General features: G+C 38.5%; 3 protein-coding genes across 4 annotated transcripts in view; 1 reads left to right on the top strand and 2 right to left on the bottom strand.

Moving 5' to 3' along the window:
- slc43a1a (solute carrier family 43 member 1a) overlaps window positions 1–10801 on the top strand; it is a 43583-nt gene extending 32782 nt beyond the window's left edge. For both annotated transcript variants that reach the window (XM_031755687.2, XM_031755610.2), the window contains exons 6-15: window positions 3322–3414; window positions 3763–3896; window positions 3989–4116; window positions 4878–5024; window positions 5124–5159; window positions 5246–5381; window positions 5576–5705; window positions 5796–5869; window positions 6436–6559; window positions 7719–10801. In XM_031755687.2, the coding sequence (XP_031611547.1) occupies window positions 3322–3414; window positions 3763–3896; window positions 3989–4116; window positions 4878–5024; window positions 5124–5159; window positions 5246–5381; window positions 5576–5705; window positions 5796–5869; window positions 6436–6559; window positions 7719–7916 (1200 nt within the window). In that variant the 3' untranslated portion in view covers window positions 7917–10801. The remainder of the gene's footprint in view (window positions 1–3321; window positions 3415–3762; window positions 3897–3988; window positions 4117–4877; window positions 5025–5123; window positions 5160–5245; window positions 5382–5575; window positions 5706–5795; window positions 5870–6435; window positions 6560–7718) is intronic.
- Window positions 10802–10858: 57 nt separating this feature from the next.
- med19a (mediator complex subunit 19a) lies at window positions 10859–16870 on the bottom strand. Its single transcript, XM_031755798.2, has 6 exons — window positions 16651–16870; window positions 16134–16256; window positions 14596–14729; window positions 14342–14438; window positions 14161–14255; window positions 10859–11214 (listed from the first exon to the last, which is right to left on the bottom strand). The coding sequence occupies exons 1-6, from the start codon at window positions 16868–16870 to the stop codon at window positions 11149–11151; spliced, it is 735 nt and encodes a 244-aa protein (XP_031611658.1). The 3' UTR covers window positions 10859–11148.
- A 209-nt stretch (window positions 16871–17079) lies between these two features.
- On the bottom strand, window positions 17080–20267 carry si:dkey-6i22.5 (polyamine-modulated factor 1). The gene is made up of 5 exons (XM_031737753.2): window positions 19974–20267; window positions 18680–18785; window positions 18215–18315; window positions 17670–17865; window positions 17080–17242 (listed from the first exon to the last, which is right to left on the bottom strand). The coding sequence occupies exons 1-5, from the start codon at window positions 20183–20185 to the stop codon at window positions 17177–17179; spliced, it is 681 nt and encodes a 226-aa protein (XP_031593613.1). The 5' UTR covers window positions 20186–20267; the 3' UTR covers window positions 17080–17176.
- Window positions 20268–20274: the final 7 nt, after the last annotated feature.

Genomic DNA, 20274 nt, shown 5'->3' with positions numbered 1-20274 from the left:
GATTTCTTTCCTTCATTAAATATTTAGTTTGACTCATTACTGCGCTCAATATGCAAACACACTTTTTAGTTTTTTTGGTTTTACCAACTAATTAAAGCCTTAAAGTGGCAACAGGGTGATTCATACACACCTTCTTTTCCAGTGAGTCACATTGTTAGGAATGCATGAGATCCTTTGAACGCCCTATGTTCTCTATGTACAGAATGACTGGTTTTCTGCTCCCAGTATCATGTAATTTTTAAAGGAATGAAGCCTGGCCTGCAACTGACAATGCAAATACTTTACCACTGGCATGCGATTAGACAATGCAGCTACTTCTGTTAAAGCATGTTCCATGTAATGACTGTGATAGTTGTCAGTCTGCTTCTGACCTATTTTAAATTGACTCAGTGAATAGAAGCAACTTCAGGGAATTGTGGGGAAAAAGGTCATTATCGTACATACCCTAATATTAAAAAGTCCCTAGTCTTTATACAAGTCCACTACAGCAGGCTTTTGAGGCTTTGCTAACACTCTGAGGTTGACAGTTTGACCAAACTGCAAACACTGAGAGAGGGAGCAAAAAGAAGTCTGGGCTTCAATTTAGGGTTTCCTGCTGGGATCTCCACAAAGGGAGGCTCTGCAAATGTAGTGTTGGGAGATGAAACACAAAAAGTTTTACTCCTGCTACCTGTCTTTTTTTTTGTAAGACACAAAAGACAAAACAAACATTCAGCACCTGGAACACAAAAATGAGAAAATACACAGATACATAAGCCAACAATCTTATAGTGTGTGTGTGTGTGTGTGTGTGTGTGTGTGTGTGTGTGTGTATGAATGAGTGAGTGAGTGAGTGAGTGTGAGAATGCCAGTGTCTTTGTCACAGATGTCCTTGCTGATTTTATACTCCCATCTGTCTGTCTTCCTCTCCTTTTTTATCCTTTCCCACTTTCCCTTCTTGCATCTGTCTTTCAAAATTTCACTGCTCATTAATCTGCTATTTGGCCCATTCTTCCAGTGATTAAAGTCTTAATTAAACTCAGTGCCAAAGCCTTACAACACCCAAGTGAGTGAGCACGGCAGGAGTAGAGCCTGAACTCATTAGCTGTGGCAAGTGAATGGCTAAATCCTTTTTTTTTTTTTTTTTTTTTTGTATGTGTGTGTGTGATTTTGACCCTGTGTGTGCGTCCATACAGTCATGCATTTGTGTCCACATCCTCCTAGCAGCATTCGCATGCATAAGTGTTGCAAGGCACTGTAGAAAATATTTATTTAAAAGGATCTGACAGAACACAGAGGTAGCGGATAGACATTTGCACTTTCCATATTTGGTAACCTGACATCTTACAACATGAGATGCAAGCTCGGAGGGCCCCGTTTCCCACATTCCATAAACTTCCACAGCACTGCAGACCTTATGTGCATAGACGAGCTGTGAAGTATTTCAGTTCTCAGAAGTGCTGAATGAGGACGGGTGTTCTCGCGTTTTTTGTTTTTGTTTGTTTGTTTGTTTGTTTTTTTTGTTGTTGTTTTTTTCTCATCTCACTCAGATAGGCAGACTCTCTTCTCGAACATCCTCAGGAAAGCTTTTCTTTCCTGTTTACCTGCCAACATCTCGGTGTCAGCAACTGAAGTGACCTCATGCTTCCTCGATAAAGCGCAGGCACCACAGCTTGCACATCGTCACAGTTATGTAATCTCAGGACAGCAGACAAAATTCACAGATGGACCAAAAAAGCACACCTCTCACCCACACCTTCCACCTTACATCTTGTTTGGCACAAAGACCAAAAATATTTGTAGGAATTTCGATATTTGGTATAAATCTCCTGGAAACCCTTTTCTATGCAGCTCTGAATCCCAGTGTGTCTGAGTGATGGGAAAATTAAGAACTGCAGAATGTGCTATAAGGAAATTTATAGTAATTAGAAGGGATCTGTAATCTGTTAAAGGTACTATAATTAATATTTTTTAACCAACATTTGCTCAAATAACTATGTATAATGTAAGATTATAAACAGATTTTCTTAGCTCTACAGAGGTTTATACTCTTCTTACAAATTATTTTAGGTTTTCCCAACCCACAACTTTACTGCTTTGGTTCTCACCGCTATCTCGGTGCAGCTGTTTCCAATGAAAAGCCTTGTGTACACTTGCTGATGCACTAGCAAATACAAAGCGAAGTTAGAGATACGCTAGCAAACATCGCTTGATATTTCACTAAGGATTTGGTGGAGAGGGTAGGGAAAGTAGAGTGAATATTGGATTTAAACTTCAGAGCTTGTAACACATGACTCCAAATAAAATGCTGATGTTGCACCATGTTGACTGGTTGTGCAAACTGAAGCAATTTGCGTCCAAGTCAGCCGTATCAACTTTCTAAGCAGCCTAAGCTGGTGTTGTTTTCAGCTCATTCTTAATTAATAGAGGTTTAAATAACTTACAGAGATAATGATTTTTCGCATTAAAATTTTTCTATATTTCTACACGTCATCTCCCAATAAGAATGTTAGGAGGTCGATGTTGTGCTCCTGTATGTTTAATAAATGCTCTCTGCCTTGATAACGTCACTGTAAGGGTGTGGAAACTGTCTGGGAGACAACAGTGGCACTGACGGTGTAGGGAGATTAGGTGACGCTTGCAGGAGTTTTGGAAAACTGTGGTCATTGAGAGAGAGAGAGAGAGAGAGAGAGAGAGAGAATAGCAAGCTTGTCATCCAGCACAATTAAAATCCTACACATGTGATTTTTATAATCACGATTAACCCATTTAAAACTCTAATTAAAAGGACACTTACTGTGCTACAAGCACAATAGGTCACTGTTGCGTTTGCTAAGCTCCTTGTCACTGTAAATAGGTTGACCTAATATATGGTGTCCTAGTGCCTAATGCCCACCACCTTGTCCCCTTTCAACTCATGCTTGGTCAGAGGAACCTAGTCAAGTATGAAATAGTTTGAATTTTGTTGTTTTAATTGCAAGGATAACGATGTTTCTAAGTATAGCATAATCCATTAATGAGCCATGGGGCCATGTCTTCATTTCTTCTTTGTTTTGACATGGAAACTAATATTTTTAATGAGTCTGCTCGGCAGGAAGAGAGAAGTGTTACTGGGTGCAAACGCTGCAGGGTAGAGCAGTGAACCGCTGCTGTTAGGAGCAACCTCATCAGTGTTCAGTAGTTCGTCCTGCTAACACAAAGCAGACCACTGCCCTCTGCTGGCAAAATAGCATAGTGAACCTTCACTAAAATAAATGATGAACTCCGGGTAGTCCATGGACCACTGTGAATGTTTTTATATGTGACCATGTCTGTTTTGTCTACATTTCCCTGTGCCTGCAGCTCCCCAACATGTTTGGTGCCCTGAGCTCCACCATAATGTCTCTGATGATCGGCTCCTACGCTTCCTCTGCGGTCACCTTCCCTGGAGTCAAGGTAAATTAAGGATATGTTAACAAATACACCGTTAAAGTTACACACTTAGATGAATTTCTCACATAAACCGGGTGGAGTTGTAACTGTGAGTCTACTTCAGAGTGCCTTTGAAATGTTAAAAATGTTATGGATGGAGTTATAAGGCATAAACATCGAAGGTACACCACTGTAAATAAATGCATAAATGTGTCTGGTAAAAACTTTACAAGGTGATAATGTCGGTGTTGTGTTTACAGCTTGTTCTGTTTCCGCCATGTGGTTTTAAAAAAAAAAAAAAAACAGTGAGCGAGCACACCAAGTGAAACATGAGTGTAAAAACATAACAACATCCCCTTTTTTTCCTCCCAGGCCATCTACGACGCAGGCGTGTCGTTCACGGTGATCATGTGGACGTGGGCGGGTCTTGCCGCATTTGTCTTCATAAATTGTTTTGTTAACTGGCCCAAAGAAGGTTTTCCAACACCTGAAGAGGTGGACTACAGGTCTGTTTGTTTTTGTTTTTTAATATTCATACAGTAACTGTTGATGACAACCGTAACTCCGTAATTGAAACCCTCCTGTTTATTGATAACAGTAAGATCCTCCATGTTCAAGAGCCGCCTTCATCTGAGCAGAAGGTTGTTGGTGAGAGACTGAGCCACCAAAACGGAGACGTCCGACACTCCACAGAGAAGCTTGCTAATGGACATGAGGTTGCACCCAGTAGGTCAACAAATCTGTCCTCTTTTCCTTCTGCAGTTTATAGTGAATCACTATACAAGTACCAATCTATATTGAGGTAAATAGATTGGATGTAGAGCAGGTCATCTACTAATTAAAAAGTTGGTGGTTCAATGCTGAATATTCTGAATGTTGGGTAGAGAAAGCACTTGGGTATAAAAAACAGTGCTTGTCCGAATGTGATTGAGGCAATTTAAATTTTTAAAGTGCTTTGAGTGCTTGAGTAGAAAAGTGCTATATAAGAACCCCTTTACCATTTAACACAGTTGTGCCACTTTGGAGGAGAATATAGTACATTATAGTTTTGTGGGTAAAACTACATTTTTCCAACTGTAAAATTTTAAGGTTTGTCTTATGGGGTCTTGCTTTTTGACCCCAAAAAATACAGAGTCCCCACACATGTGTGACTGTATGGATATAGGTCCCCCAAAATGAGTAATGCAAGTGTATCCACACACACAGCCACAATGCTCGCAGTCATACACCTTTTGTATTGTGGCCACAATAAAAGTCTGTCCTATTAATCATCTTGCAACCCCTCAGATAATAAAATTGTAGACAAAATAGAAAAGTACCTCACGTCTTGCACATCTCGGGCTGAGAACCACTGATTTATTTGTGTGATATAACTGACAGACTGGATCTCCCACAAGGTTTACGGTAAAAGTTAGAAATCTGAACCAGTTCTCCTGAATTTCCATCACAATCATTACAGGAAAATAAAAACACTCGTCCTCTCACAGATGCGGTTCCTTTCCGTCGGTCTGTGTTTTCTCCCATCTTCCTCTGGAGTCTGGTTACCATGGGGATGTCCCAGTTGAGAATCATCTTTTATATGGGGGCAATGAACAAGATGCTGGAGTTCCTGATCACCCATGGAGAAGAGCACCGTGAGTGTCCAACCCTTAAACACAGTCAGTATTTACAATACTGTTAAAAACCTTTGAGCAGTACTGACAGAAATGCTCTTTATTATATGTATCTTCCAGCGTCTGGCAAGCTAGCCAAGGAGGCAGAAGAAAAAGGTGAGCACTGTAGTAATAAGGCTTTAAACTGAAACTTGTTATCTTTGTTATTTTGTCTCCTCTTAATTTAATGTTTTGTCTTTCAGTGGGTTTCTACTCGTCCACCTTTGGCGTGCTACAGCTGTTGTGTCTGGTCACATGTCCTCTGATTGGCTACATCATGGACTGGAAGATGAGGGAGTGTGAAGAGGATCAGACAGTCCCCTCAGGCACACAACAGAGGTATGTGCAGAGAAACTTGACAGATTTGGGAATAAACATTCATTTATTTTTTGCCTTTATTGGGTAATTTGACAGTAAAGACATGAATGTAGGACGATGGAGAAGGACTGACTAGACTGACGAGGCCATTTATATATGAGAAGCACACACTGTGTATGTTGTGATGGGAACTTCTTTGCCTGTGTTCTCATCAGGCTCACCAGTCGACCCAAAAGAGACCGTAAAATTCAGAAGGTGACAAATGCAATGAGGGCGTTCATCCTCACTAACCTGCTGCTAATTGCATTTGGAGTCTGCTGCCTCATTGACAACCTGCCTCTACAGGTAACGCCTTATTCTGTGACAACAACGATACAACAATAATTAGTCTGATGCATTAATTCCCTTACTTTTTCCATCTCTTTTCAACCTTAGATCTTGACCTTCATCCTCCACACTATGGTCCGAGGCTTCATCCACTCCTGCTGTGGAGGTCTTTATGCTGCTGTGTAAGTGCTGATAAATCTTTGTACAACACAATCACATGCAAAGTTTCACAAAAAACTAATTTTTAAATCACTTGGCAATCATTTAAGTGATGTAATAACTGGAAGAAGTGCTCATCAAAGTCAACATATGTTGAGTATCCGGTTCATTAATAAGACAACTAGGATTTCACTTAATCTTGGAAATGAGACAATGGACTCTTTTCTGACCCATTTAGTGTGATTATCTAACACCATATAAACACCAAAAAGCGCAGCTTTACAGTGTGATAAAAGCAACCAGATGTGGTAACAAAAGGAGGGGGGATCCTGTATTGTGTGCCCGGAGACCACAAACTGCAACCTTTCAGCTTATGCATTGCTTTATACATTTTATACTTATTCAGTATGACATGCATAATTATGTCATTGTATCAGCATCAGCATGAAAACAAGCTCTCTCTGGCACTAAATCCTGCATTTCAACATAGATGCTGTGTTTCCAACATTAAATCAGCTGTTTTTATTTTATGTATTGTCAGCCTATTGTCACTTGGCATTTCACGCTAACCACTAAATCTTTCCCACAGCTACCCGTCCAACCACTTTGGCACGCTGACAGGCCTCCAGTCCATGATCAGCGCTGTGGTCGCTCTGCTGCAGCAGCCACTCTTCATCGCCATGGTTGGACCATTGAAAGGAGACCCCTACTGGGTGAGAAAACACATTTTCTCTGCATGCCTGCAAACTTCACAATGAGACGCCCATAAAAAGCTCTCAGCATTGTTTATTGCGGCACCAACTATCCATGGGATAACTGAAATTGTAAATGAAATGAATTTGCATTTGTTAGCTACAGTTTTATACACATTAATTTCATTAGGTAATGAGTGCACTGAGTAAGTGAAGACTGAAGAGGCCAAATGGTAATCTTAAATTGGATCATGTTGATTCACCTCGAAATGTCCACATGACCACTCAGTGTATGTTAAAACAATCATTCAGGTTTCAAACATAATGAGTCCTAATCACTCTGATCACCTGTAAATGTTTTATCTAGAGCCACATAGTAGGTTGATATTCAGCAAGTATAATATGAAATATAGCAAAAATATTTAAGCTTCCCTCAGGATGAATTGTACTGAGTTTGGGTGTCACATGAGTTACAAATCTTAAGACATTCCCTTCTGCTTCTTTTGTTTACTGCAGCTAAACTAGCCTGTGAACATATTAAACATTGTGTTATTTTGAGAATGTTAGCACTGTAACATTAGCATTTTAGCACAAACCATCACTATGCTTAAAGGAGACAAATTATACGTGTCCCTTTTTTTCCCCTTGATATATTTACTGTTGCAGTGTTTGCTTACATTGGTAAGTAAAAGTTAGCCAAATCTTCTGACTTCAGGCTGGTCTTAAGGGGGAATTTTCTTTAAGGTTATTGTGTTAAAGCTCTTACCATGCCTGAGATAAAGAGGAGGGGCTTACAAGCCTAGGGTTCTGTTTATGGAAGCCAGATGAGGGCCAGCCAATCAGAAGAAAGTAGTCTTTTAGGAATGCCCCCCTAAAAAAAATAAAAACTTAGAGTTAGAAAGGCTGTTTTCGAAGAATAAGCTGCATAATTGGCTAGAATAGGATGCGAGAAAGGTTGAGATTTAAACTGTTGGTGTTGTTTTCAGTTGACCAGTCCTTGCTACATGTTAAATGTCATTTGATTTATATGGGTTATTGTCTCAATTGGTTTCAGACAGTTTTAAAGTTTTCTTCCTGTAGTTTAAAAATAGTCACAGTTGAAACTTGAAATTTTAATTATGGCCTGACAATGTGAATCATAATTACAACTGTCCATCTTCCTCATCCTCCTTTCCTGCAGATCAACCTCGGCCTGCTGATCTTCTCCTTTACTGGCTTCCTGTTGCCAGGTTACCTGTTCTGGCACTGCAGACAGCTGACGAGGGAAAAGAAGGCCAGAGAAAAGCTGGCTGCTGATCAGGAGATGGAGGCGCTCAACCACACTACCGCCAATGGCTGCAAACCTCACACTAATGGCTTCGCTGCTATAGATGCTTAGAGAACACGACAGCTGAGGATAGGGGGGACAGTAGGATTAGCTTTGAAATAAGCAACCACAAAGTTATGTTAAGTTTTGTTTTGTTTTTTTCTTTTTTTTAAGCTGGTGCTAGTTCTCCTCGTAACAAACCACATCAGAAAGAATATGATATCTCACATGTTTGTATTTTAGGGAGATTTGTCATCACTTGTTTTGTTATTTTATTTATTTTGGTCTAGGTCAAGGAGCCAAGTTAGTGTGTTTAAAAAGCCATGGATTTCATTTGATATCACGGTACTTGAAATACTATGATATAGTTTTCAAAGACTTATAATCATGACAATACTAGTTAACACCAAAGAACTGCTCGAAGATATTAAGTTACACTTCCTGTTCAGTATTTTAGGATTCAAACATTTAGTCCTCTATACGGACAAAAGTAATAAGTGACGCCTTTCAAAAACTGAATTCAGGTGTTTCCAGTCCCAGTGCCACAGGTGTATAAAGTCACGCGCCTCGCCAGCGGCCTGCCTTTACCAACATTTGTGAAACAATGGGTCGCTTTATGGAATTCACTGAATTTAAGCACAGTGCTGTAATAGGATGCCTTTGTTACCACCAGTCAGTTTGTGGGATTTCTTTATTTATATATTCCATGATTAGTTGTAAAAGGGGTTATTGCAAAGCAGAAGCGTTTAGGAACCTCAGTTAATACATGGTAAACCAAATAAAGTTATAGAGTGGGACTATTGAGTGCAGAGGCGCATAATGTGTAAATGTGCCAACAAGCTGACTTGATAACTCTGGAGTTCCAAACCTCCTTTCACATTAACATCAGCACAAAAACTGTACGCCAGGAGCTTCGTGGCAGGCCAAGAAGCTACTGTAAGTGTAATGTGTAGGTGGTCTAAAGTGTAGATTAATAGTGCTTTTTCTACTGTAGTCTCCAACAAACTCTAAAAAAAAAAAAAAAAAAAAAAAAAAAAAAAACAAAATAAGACACTGTTAATGCATGTGAAAAAAAATCCTAAAGACCTAGACGATTTGAACATTTCAATATTTATGAGAACTTCAGCTCTTCACAAACTTTCTCTGATTGAAACACACAGGCGGACACCACATCTACCTCCATTTACTTTTCTTTCTTTTTTTTTGGGACTGTCGCTCTTTAACAGACTCCTTTGCCTATCCAGCATTTAACACACCCAATCCAGCATTTTCATTTAAATTAAAATACCCCGAGCTGAAAAGAGAGGTTTCTCCTTGTGTGATTCAGACATGAAGTTCAACCAGCTTATTTGCCCCTCACATTTCTGGACTCTTTTATAAATATATACATCTATAGGAACGACCGGGATGGGTTTTGGTAATTTTGACGCACAGTGTCAGTGTTTGGGAACACTTTGTACTACTTTATGCACAGAAATGAACTAGTGTGTGTATAAAATGTGTATTGAAGTGTAGTTTTTATAATTTCTGTAGTATTAAAAAGGGAAGCGCTTCATTATCAGCTAATGTTATTTTGTAGCGGGCCTATTCTAAAGGAAGCTCGGGTGATTTAATGTTTATTCAGCTCAGTTTTGTATTGCAGGAAAAGAAAACATCCTCCAGCAAATTGTCTTGTAAATAAGTGTGAGGTGTGACTTGTATTTTATGATCTGCCGCTTGCTTAACATTTTTGTGTACAGTATATTAAGCGAAGACTGAGGAAGTGGCTGGGGTCAAACTTGTTTGTTGTAAATGTGATTTTTAACTTGATAAAAACACATCTAGCTGCAGCACGTGGTCTCAGCCAACGGCGGGAAAAAACATTTATTTTTATTCCAAAGTGTTGTGTACATGATCCACATGACCTTGTGTCATTGTGTTGTGTACATGTTTGTTCTGCACAAATGTGCACAAATTACAGCACCAATCAGCTTTGATGTATATTTTTAATTGTTTTAATTCAATCCATTTCAATGCCTGGGCAGCTTTCAGTAGATTTTTCCGTTATGTATTGTCATTTTATTTATACACCATTTTCCTGGTCATAGGACGTGTTCAGCTGCTTGACTCTTTGCATGCTTGCTTAGACGTGAGGTTTTTATTTCAGCTTTGTGCCTGTGCTGCTATCTTTGCAATGGAAGTGAAGGCAAGATTAATGCCTCTAGCAAACCGCTTACTCTCTAAACCAGGGGTGGGGGAACTCCAGGCCTCAAGGGCCGGTGTCCTGCAGGTTTTAGATGTGTCCTTGATCCATCACGACTGATTTAAATGGCTAAGTTCAACATGGTTTGAAGTTCTCCAGTGGCCTGATAATGAACTACTCATTTAAATCAGCCGTGCTGGATCAACGACACATCTAAAACCTGCAGGACACCGGCCCTTGAGGCCTGAAGTTCCCCACACGCTGCTCTGAACCAAAGACCTCTTTAGGGACTGTGATAACAGTTGCTAGTATAGGAACATAAATCCCCACCAGGAATGCCTTAATATCAACTATGCACTAGCTCTGCAGTAAAGTCCAATTTGTTGTTAACTCACCTTTAATCTTCATAGAGGCTGAAATTTTTATTACTTTGTATAGATTAGTATTTGAAAGTTTGAAGTTCTACTTTTGTCATTTCTTTGTGTCCTTCTTATGTTAAAATATTTAACAACCATCTGTTGTATTATAGATCCGTGTAAGTAGCTGTCTGAAAAGTTAATGACTTCTGCTTTTGTCTTTATATTTGATTAGTAGTTGCCACCTTGAATTTAACCTGTGCCTTTGACAGTCTTGAAAACGTCCTTTGCTGTATCTGTAAAGACTGTTAGATAAACTGCCTCCATGATTAGTGTTGAAATGCTGCGTAGCTAAATTAAATCTTGCATCACTATAACCAGCATGTGCATTTGATGTATGAATAAATGCCAAGACATTGCCAGAGTGGTCATTATTTTAAACCTGATCGTAATCTAAGACAAACCGAGACACAAGATAGTAACCAAAGTTTATTTAATTTTGGCATTACGGTCAAAAGATATTACAACATATTTAAAGAGAGACATACACACGTTGTCATCCACAACACCACACAGCTTATCTGCCTTTTACACTGTACTGAAATCAATCTTTGCATCACATCCTGTCACAGCTCACTCTCTCGCACACCATACATTTGTTTCTCTCTTTAAACATACTCTTAATAATACAATTACTTGTAAAATACACACACATCCTCTTACAAAAGTCACGCATTCAAACACAGGCATGCACACAGTGGGCTGTCTATCTGAGGCTGTTGCTGTTGGGTTGTGATCCAGCGAGGCCGGGGTGGTCTGGACTGTGGCGGTTCTGTGGGGGGGGGGCAGAAACAGAGTTGTGACACTTATAGGATGAATACAGGTGTGGTCTTCACTGCTGCTGAGTGACATGAAGCAGGAGTTTAGAGAGGTTACATCTGCAATGGGCTCCCAAATGGTTTTAAAATTGAGGTTCACACACACACAATTAATGATCTTGTTTAAAGAGTTGGTGTCTCAGAAAAGACAAACTGTGGAGAAAATATGGACCTGGTTTTTGCAGAATATTGCTAAATGTCAACTGGTTTAGCAGGTTAAAGCAGAGAAGATTAAGAACTGTTCAATGCATTATTGTAAAAAAGCTTAGTTATTTTGATCAGGGATCACTTACAATGTTTGATGAATTCTAATAAACAAAAATCAGCATTAGAAGTCATGGTTATCTTTTTTTAGTTAACCTAAGAAAATTTCCACATGCACAATTTTAAGATAACTCAAGGGAATGGGGCTAAACAGCTGTGTAGCCTTAAGAAAATCACTTATCGGTGAGGCTAACTGGGGAGAAAATAACTTGCTAGGAAGGAATAAAGACCAAAATCTGAAGGAATGGAAAAAGGTCATGTGGTCTGATGAGCCGAAATTTAATCTGTTCCAGAGTGATGGGCACATCTTACAGGTGTAAGAAGAGAGGCAGATGAAGTGATGCATAAATCATGCCTGGTGCTTAACTATGGGCTCAAAATGTGGTCATAAATATTTTGTACTTGTAAATCAGTTTTGTACTTGTAAATCAGGATTTGTATGTGTGAAAAGAATTTGTGCGTGCGTAAAAAAGATTTGTATGTGTAAAAAAGATTTGTGTGTGTGTAAAAAAGATTTGTATGTGTAAAAAGAATTTGTGCGTGCGTAAAAAAGATTTGTATGTGTAAAAAAGATTTGTGTGTGGACTTAGCCAAAAACCCCCCTGCAAGTTACAAGTACGAATTTTGACCCTATTTTTCTTCCTGTCATCTGATTGGTCAATGTCATGTCAATCACAAATGTAACAATCCAATCAGAGAACAGATGGGTTTGGCTGTCGGAGGGGCACTTTTTTGAACTGCAGGTCCTTGAAGGGTAATACAGTTTGAAGCTGGAGGATCTCTATATAAATATCCGATAGCAGCTAGGTCCCCTTACTTTCAGCAGCTGTTGAAAGGATAAAGTTGTGGTATGTCAGTGGTTAGAAATACCATTATTACTTTAGGATTAGTTTAACACAAAGTCAGGGCTGATTCGGGACCATTGCTGTGAGTCACAGTGCGCAGCATAAAGGTCCTTTCACATCGGACGCAGGATGTGCTGCTAATGCTAACTGCTAACTAAAAGCAAAGGATCCAGAATTTGTTGCGCTGGCTGCTGAGCTCTGTGGGTTTTTGCAGCAGCTCTACCTGTACTAGATGCACCTGCTCCTTGTCGTTTCTATCTCTGACTTTATGTCCTCTACAACAGTTTCTGGTTTTTTTGCTAGTTCTTCAAATGTTCAATAAAAACATGTATGCTAATTCATAACGAAGAAAGCTTTGTAATGAAGACTGTCATTTCCAAAACACTGCCCCCCCGCGGTCCGCAGCGCTGTTGAAAAGGCTGTGGAAGTCCCTGTATAAAGCACGTAGACCTGTGACACAAAAATCACCAAACTCGGACGACCACAGACTGTTTTCCTTCGTGGTGATAAAGGAAAACGCTGGGTTGGCATGTAAAAGGGCATTTATTCCCTTCAAGGACCTGCAGTTCAAAAAAGTGCCCTCCGACAGCCAAACCCATCTGTTCTCTGATTGGATTGTTACATTTGTGATTGACATGACATTGACCAATCAGATGACAGGAAGAAAAATAGGGTCAAAATTCGTACTTGTAACTTGCAGGGGGGTTTTTGGCTAAGTCCACACACAAATCTTTTTTACACATACAAATCTTTTTTTACGCACGCACAAATTCTTTTTACACATACAAATCTTTTTTACACACGCACAAATTATTTTTACACATACAAATCTTTTTTACGCACGCACAAATTCTTTTTACACATACAAATCTTTTTTACACACACACAAATCTTTTTTACACATACAAATCTTTTTTACGCACGCACAAATTCTTTTTACACATACAAATCCTGATTTACAAGTACAAAATATTTATGACCACATTTTGAGCCCATACTTAATGCACAATCCTGTGGGGGCAGTGTTATGATCTGGGGTTGGTTCAGTTGGTCAGGTTGACAAATGTTATGTAGCAACTTTAAGTTTCTAAAAAGAAAAAAAAGAATGTCAGCCAAAAACCTGGATATACTTAATGACTGGATTTTCCACCAATTAATTTTTTGATGGGAGGCTCTTATTCCAAAATGAAAATGCCAGGATTCAATGGGCTCAAACTGTGTATGAGAAATCGTTTCTACACATGGATTGGCCACCACTGGATTGGTGAAAAGCCTGCACAACTCTGGAAGTAGATAAATTTAGTCATCAAAGCTCCAGTTCAATAAAATGTTAAAATAGTGCGATTTCAACTTTTTCTTTTGGTTGAGAAGTGTACATGCAGGTATCATCATGGTCATGTAGTTAAAGCATTCAGATCCCTCGACTTTTTGCACATTTAGTGTTTTCCACTGAATTAAGGTCAAATGATACATTTGCAAACATCTAACGGTTTACATATTTGCCTAAAAAGTGGAAGATCCTCACTTTTGATAAGAGACACAAATCCCTTTGTTTTTGTGTGAGGAAGGGTTTTTGGTTTAAAAAATAAATAAATAAATAGATCTGCCGACTCAAATACGAGGAGCTACTTGAAGTGTCGATCCCTTGTGAATAAGAGATCAGAGAAAAGTAGCCTTTAAAAAAAATAATAATTAAAAAAAATACAGAAATTAAAATAAAACTGAAGTGACTATAATAATGAGATCGGTCTAACTACCGTAGTTCAGGTAAGGTTTGACAAATGGTCTTACCTTCTTCTTTTTCTTGTCTTTCTTCTTTTTCTTGCGATCGGGATCATCATCTCTCTTTTTCTTCTTTTTCTTGGGATCAGAGTCTGACGGCGTTTCTGTGACATCAAAATAAGACAGGTTATTGAAATGATAATATCTGTACCTCTTCGCAGACATGCATGTGGATCAATTTATATCATACCTTGTGGTAATGGATCCTGCGGTCGATGGTGTTTGTGCTTGTGCTTGCTCTTCTTCTTTGGAGGCTGTATGTGCATCAGTCTGTACTGTTCTGGGAGCTGCAAAGATGTGATGAAAAATTAGGTGCGTACTTAATATGCACATATGAGAATTAAGATCATTTAAATGTCAGTTAAATTTGAATAATCAGTGTCAGTCAGGACGTTGAAAATGTCCGCGTGAACTTTATACTGCATTGTATTGTGTAGTATGTACCGGTCCTGTGTGTAGTCTGAAGCCTGTTAGCAGAGCGCCAGTCAGTGGGCTAAAGGAATTTCCACACACTGGAGGCTTATCAATCAGAGAGCGTAATGAGCTGCCGTCCTGTGTGCCCGGACAGTCAATCATACCTGCAGAGAAGCAGGAAAGGTCAAAACATAAGTGCTCAGCTGTGTTCACAGGTAAATTTAATTAAATATTCAAATCAAAAGAGAAGGAAACAAATAAACTGCTGCAATTTTTTCCCCCTACTGGGTCCCCACTCTTTGTTGTGATCAGTTCTTTTTTCCACATGCATCCCTCTAGTTTTTCCACTTTTTTGTACATTCACTCCATTCTGATAGTTTCAACAATATCCCTCCAGGAATTTGGTGACATTTGTGAGTCTTTATACTGATGTTATGATTATTATTCCTTATATTGATATGATGATTCTCTCACTGATAAATTGTGCAGCAGAAAAGTAGCTGGAAATGCACAGGAGGAATCACAATAGTTTCAGACTGCATCGATCTGACGTGTAGTTAAATTTCTATGGGAGGTGCATGTCAGGTTATGTCATAACGTTTTAAGAGAAGTTTGCAGTTATGATGTAGCTACGCATAAAATTCCCACTGAAGCATATATCCCCACTAATATGTTATATCTGTATTAACTAGTTGTGGCTCTTGGTTTAACAGCTCCATTATCAGAGTACTCATAAAGACCCAAAACAAGAGACGTGATTAGAGTATTACATTCATCTTTACTATCACATCACATTGTTTATGTCCTGTGCCCTAGCAGAAGATGGCTGAAGATAAACTACAAAGTGTTTTTCCAATCTGAGTTTATTCTGCAGCTAGTTTCATAACAAAAGGTGACCTGTGTAGTACACTTAAAACTACATAACCAAAACACACAATAAGATAATTGGGATCTTCAGGCCCATGAATGACACCTACACTTATAATTCATTATTTCAGAACTAATTTGGCTTTATTAAATGACCCAAAATGACAAACAATTAACATATCAGAGCTTGTGAAACAGGCTGGTGTTGAGGATAGACTACTTGTATAACTGACACTTTGCGTGGACCAAAAAATGTGCATGGGGAAACAGATGTGAGGCATGTATTTTAATTTACAGCATGTCAATACGATGTGAACTCCCTCCTATAGGTTGTTTTGTCCTAGCGCTATCTACCATCTCCATTTTCCCCTCACCAGTCTAACCACCCCAGCTGGAGCATGGTTCTCCTGGAGGTTTTTTCCACTTAAAAGGGAGCTATCCTTTCCCACTTTCTCCAAGTGGTTGTTCATACGAACAAGTTCGTGTAACTCTCAGTTGTCAATGTGTCCTTTAGTAAAACTCAGTTTAAAGACTTCAGTCAGCGGTATCTAATGGTCCGTGAGAACCCAGGTTTTAAAATATTTTGTAATATTACGTTTCACAGCTATCAAAGCAAAGCTTTACCGCTACTGTCCAACACTGAACATTATAAGATTGTTACTAATCAGTTATCTGACCACATCTGTGACTTTCGCACCCACCTGGTAACTCTGGCAGAAAGTTGCTGAGCTTCTCCTTCACCTTCTTCCCGCAGAACTTATTGTAAGCGTGCTCCAGATTGTAGTGCGTGATGAGGTTGGTGTTTCCCGTTAACTCGTTCCCCACTAAGCACACACATCAAATTCATATCATTTGTAACCAATCTGTACATAAATGTTTGTGAAATAGATGGCCATTTCCAAAGGGAACCTGTGCTACTTCAGGGATGCTCATTCCGATAATAACCGTAGTTACACAACATATTTTTAAGTCACAAAAAGGTGTTAAATCAATAAATAAAGCATTTGTGTTACACACTGAATATAAACGCTTCACTGAAAAACACATCGCTACTAACTACAATCAGCTAACTCAATGTTAGCCCACAACCAGCTAGTCAGCCTACGTGAGCTAGTATTGTTTACAAACTATTTAAGCAGCTTTAGATTTCGGCTAAAGTTTTAAATAAAGGACAAATTAATCACAAAGCACCCAACAGTTACAAGAATTCATCAGTACCAGGCAGCTCCCGCAGTAAATAGAAAGGTTCATTCATGGCTCCAGGCTTCCGTAGAGCAGGCCCTTCATCCCCGAGCTGCGGTGGTATCTGACCCGCCATGGCAACTTGATTTTGCGGCATAGGCGGTGGAGGCTTCCCCGGTCCAAAACCCAAAGACGAAGAACCAGGTGGTCCCTGAGCTTCATTTGACCCGAAAAGAGTTGAAAACATTTCCGTCATATCTATCTTGAATAATACATTTATATGTTAAGAAAATGCCGGGCTCTTCTAGCTTATGGCCTGCTATTTGCGAGGAAGCTGTTGTACGAGAATTCGAGTGTCAAGTGCTCCGCTCCTCACTTCTTTTCATGGCCACTTACCGTAATACAGGCAACAAACACGCACTGTACCGTAACTGTCGGTGTATACAGGACTATAATCACTAAGAATTTCCAAAACGTCGTGTTTATTTTCAAACAAACAGGCACAGTAAACAAACTCATTATGTACAATTAAGTTAGTGGACATATTGTGTAATTTTGAAGATCACACATCAAAAACATCAGCGGGGCAAAGAGATGACGCCAGCCTTTCAAACTCTGTCACTGATGCCTAAAAATGAGAGATAAGAACACACATAACAAAACTATTAGCACTCAATTTATTTATGTTACAAGTAGAAATGTTCTATAACAAGTTACCAAATAAAACCATTAAAGCTACACTGAGACTAAATATACTGAACATCCTCATTAGGAATGATAGAAACATAGAATACAATACAATAGAATAGCTACTTTATTGTTATTCAGAACATCAGTTAGTGCGCATTAGAATGCATTTTCAGTGCATTGACTTGCTTTTCATAAAATATAACAAATAAATCAAAATCTTAAAATATAATACAAAAAGGACCTAAGATGTATATACACACAAATGTAAGAATATGAAAAAAAAAAGGTCTATATACATGTATTCATGGATCTTATTAGGGACAAGTCATATCTATTCTGCCAATTATCTACTCTTTCTCTCTCACCTTCCACTCATCAACAGCAGCAGAAATTCGGTGTTCAGTCTGACTGATACTCTCTCTTCCACCCTGAACCTTCTGTGCTAGAGCAGCATTCTCTGCTTGAATCTTTTTCAGCTCCCGTCGCATGTAGGCCTCCTGCTTTTGATAGTAAGGCATCAAAAAGCTGCAAAAGTCCTGCTCAGGGACCCCGCTTGGTCGCCTAAGACAACATTTGAGATGATGAGGGATTAAAATGCTTTGATTGTTAAAAGGCTGAAATAACACAGTGGTGTAAGCAGTGTAGTAAAGAAAGGCAATATACCTATAATAAAAGAGGCAAAGTTACCCTTTCAATCTGATCCACTGACTAAATGAAATTCTTAAATATACAGTTAGTACATTTAATGAAAAAATATTTCCACTTAGTTACTTTATCACCATTTAGTTTAATTAAATAAAAAATAAGAAAAGAGAGAATTTCAGCAGTTTGATAAGAAAATGCACAAAGCATATATAATTAAATGCTCAAGATTTCAGAAGTTGAAGTGTTTTCAAAGCGGTTTACTGACCATGCAGGGTCTGGACTGTCCTTGGTGGCTCTCTCTAGTTTGTCCAGCTCATTCAGTTTTAACTCTAGCTGGCCTTCTTCAATCAGTCTGTTGATATCTTCCTTCATGAGCAGGGAAACACAAACTTTTATGTAAACAAGTGAAATAAAGACCAGTAGTAGATCAGTGAATATGGCAGCTATACAAATGTTGGTTTTGCCCAGGAATGTTATTTTGTTTGTCCTGATGAATGATAAAATGCTAAAAATTTAGTTTTGATGCAGAATTTGTAATATTCATTTTACTGCTATCAGCAAGGAAATTGACAATAAATGTCATAAATGTAATAAATGTCATTTATGCAATGTATAGGAACAAAAAAAAGTGTACAACACATACAGCCTAAGCAATACACAATACAAAGGAGGCAGAAGTCTTCCCATTTGTTTTTTTAAATATAGGGTTTTAATGTAATGTGCTACAGACCTGTATGGTGCCCCGCAGCTCCTCTATGAACTGCTTGTGAATGCTCTCCATCCTCTGAGGGTTCTTACTGTACAGTGGACGAAACATGCTGGCGAATCTGTTAAAACTGTGAGAGAACAGAGTGAACAAAGTGAAGCAAAATATGACCTTTCCTGAAAATGATAGCTAAGGAATACGTACATCATTAACATTATAAGACACTACTGCTTGTGTTATGTTAAAAGTACGTTTGCATAGGCCTTTTTTTGGAGGACAGGAGAGCAGTGGAATTGTTTGATTTTCATCTGTAAGTAAAATAAAATACATAAAAAATAATCATAACAGAGTGCCTGTCTGAAGTGTTAAATTTATCCAAACCAGAGTTCTGAATCATTGTATTACAAATTTCTTACTAAAAAACACCACAGGATCATTCCTTTGTCAATTTATCTCACTGTCTCATATGTGCAAGGATAAAAAAAATACACTTCTTAAAAGGAATTATGTCAAATTCAAGTCCAATATTTATCATAAGTGATCATAAGTAGTCTTCTAGATAACAAAAAAATAAAAATGAAAAAAAAAATGCTAGGGCTCTAAAACAGCCCAACCTTCATCTCTTATTTTTATTTATTTATTTAAAAAAAAAAGAAAAAAAAATTAAAAACCCTATGATTTTGCATAATTCCCAACAAGCTTCCCTCTGTTTTTTTCCATAGAAACGACAACAGACTACACGAACTACAAGTAAGCTGTTCATCGATTGTTTTTTAAAGCTGAGGTTCATTAAATATGAAGCTTTTAGAACACTTCTTGAGACTAAAACACTATATATAGTAATCAGAAACTCTCACTTTATACCAAAATACCTCTACTTTGTTGTTAGTTTTACTTTTTAAGTCCCTTATTGTATTACATATATTTTTTTTTATTAATTTCGCTGTTCCAATGTATTTAAGCTATTTTGTTTTATGTTGTTTTTAATACCTCAGGTGTTGTGACACAATGTGTTCCCAACTTTTGGGATAGATTGAGGAAATATCTTATATATACTCTTGGGGTATTCTAGGTTATTATACTGGAGTTTTATTGGCTCATTTGAGATAAATTAAGACTGTATGTGTTCTAATAATGAAATATTCACACTTCGTTTACTGTTTATTTAATGGCCACCACTTTTTTCTTAACTGTTTGGTGAGAAACGTTTAAACCAGCTCTCACCCCCGTTTTATACCCTATGTGCAAAGTTAATATCATGGCATACGTATAGTTTATCGTAAAAACAAGGTAATAAACACAAAACCCAACACGTTACCTGACATCTTCGATAAACTTGTTCAGACTCTTCTGCATGACTTTGTCAAAAAGCTTCATCCTCTTGTACCGAGCCTCCGCCTCCGTTGTCGGTTTATTCGGCATCTGTGAGGAAGCGTCTCCTGTCGCTTCATTAGCTTGACTTTCAGCTGAATCTTTCGCACCAGTTTTACCTGCACTGTCTACTTGTGTTGCTGACTTGCTTTCCTCCATTTTTCAGCTGCCTCTGTTTACGTTTTGCAGCGCCCGCCAAATCTACGGCGAGCCGCCGGACCCAGAAACGACGCCGATGCTCCCATTTG

Source organism: Oreochromis aureus, linkage group 2 (genome assembly GCF_013358895.1).
Source record: "Oreochromis aureus strain Israel breed Guangdong linkage group 2, ZZ_aureus, whole genome shotgun sequence".
Taxonomy (NCBI): Eukaryota; Metazoa; Chordata; class Actinopteri; order Cichliformes; family Cichlidae; genus Oreochromis; species Oreochromis aureus.
This window is presented reverse-complemented; position numbering and strand designations above follow the sequence as displayed.

Bases quoted from the DNA above. Each gene is read 5' to 3' on its own strand.
- med19a (XM_031755798.2), bottom strand. From the start codon at position 16,870: ATGACGGAAATGTTTTCAACTCTTTTCGGGTCAAATGAAGCTCAGGGA. The intron at 14,730-16,133 runs GTGGGTGCGAAA...GCTTCTCTGCAG, and splicing joins CTTTCTGCCAGAGTTACCAG to GTATGATTGACTGTCCGGGC. The intron at 14,256-14,341 runs GTATGATATAAA...TTGATGTCACAG, and splicing joins GCAGGATCCATTACCACAAG to AAACGCCGTCAGACTCTGAT.
- si:dkey-6i22.5 (XM_031737753.2), bottom strand. From the start codon at position 20,185: ATGGAGGAAAGCAAGTCAGCAACACAAGTAGACAGTGCAGGTAAAACT. The intron at 17,866-18,214 runs GTCAGTAAACCG...ATGTTGTCTTAG, and splicing joins GACAGTCCAGACCCTGCATG to GCGACCAAGCGGGGTCCCTG. The intron at 17,243-17,669 runs GTGAGAGAGAAA...TCTCATTTTTAG, and splicing joins CTGCTGTTGATGAGTGGAAG to GCATCAGTGACAGAGTTTGA.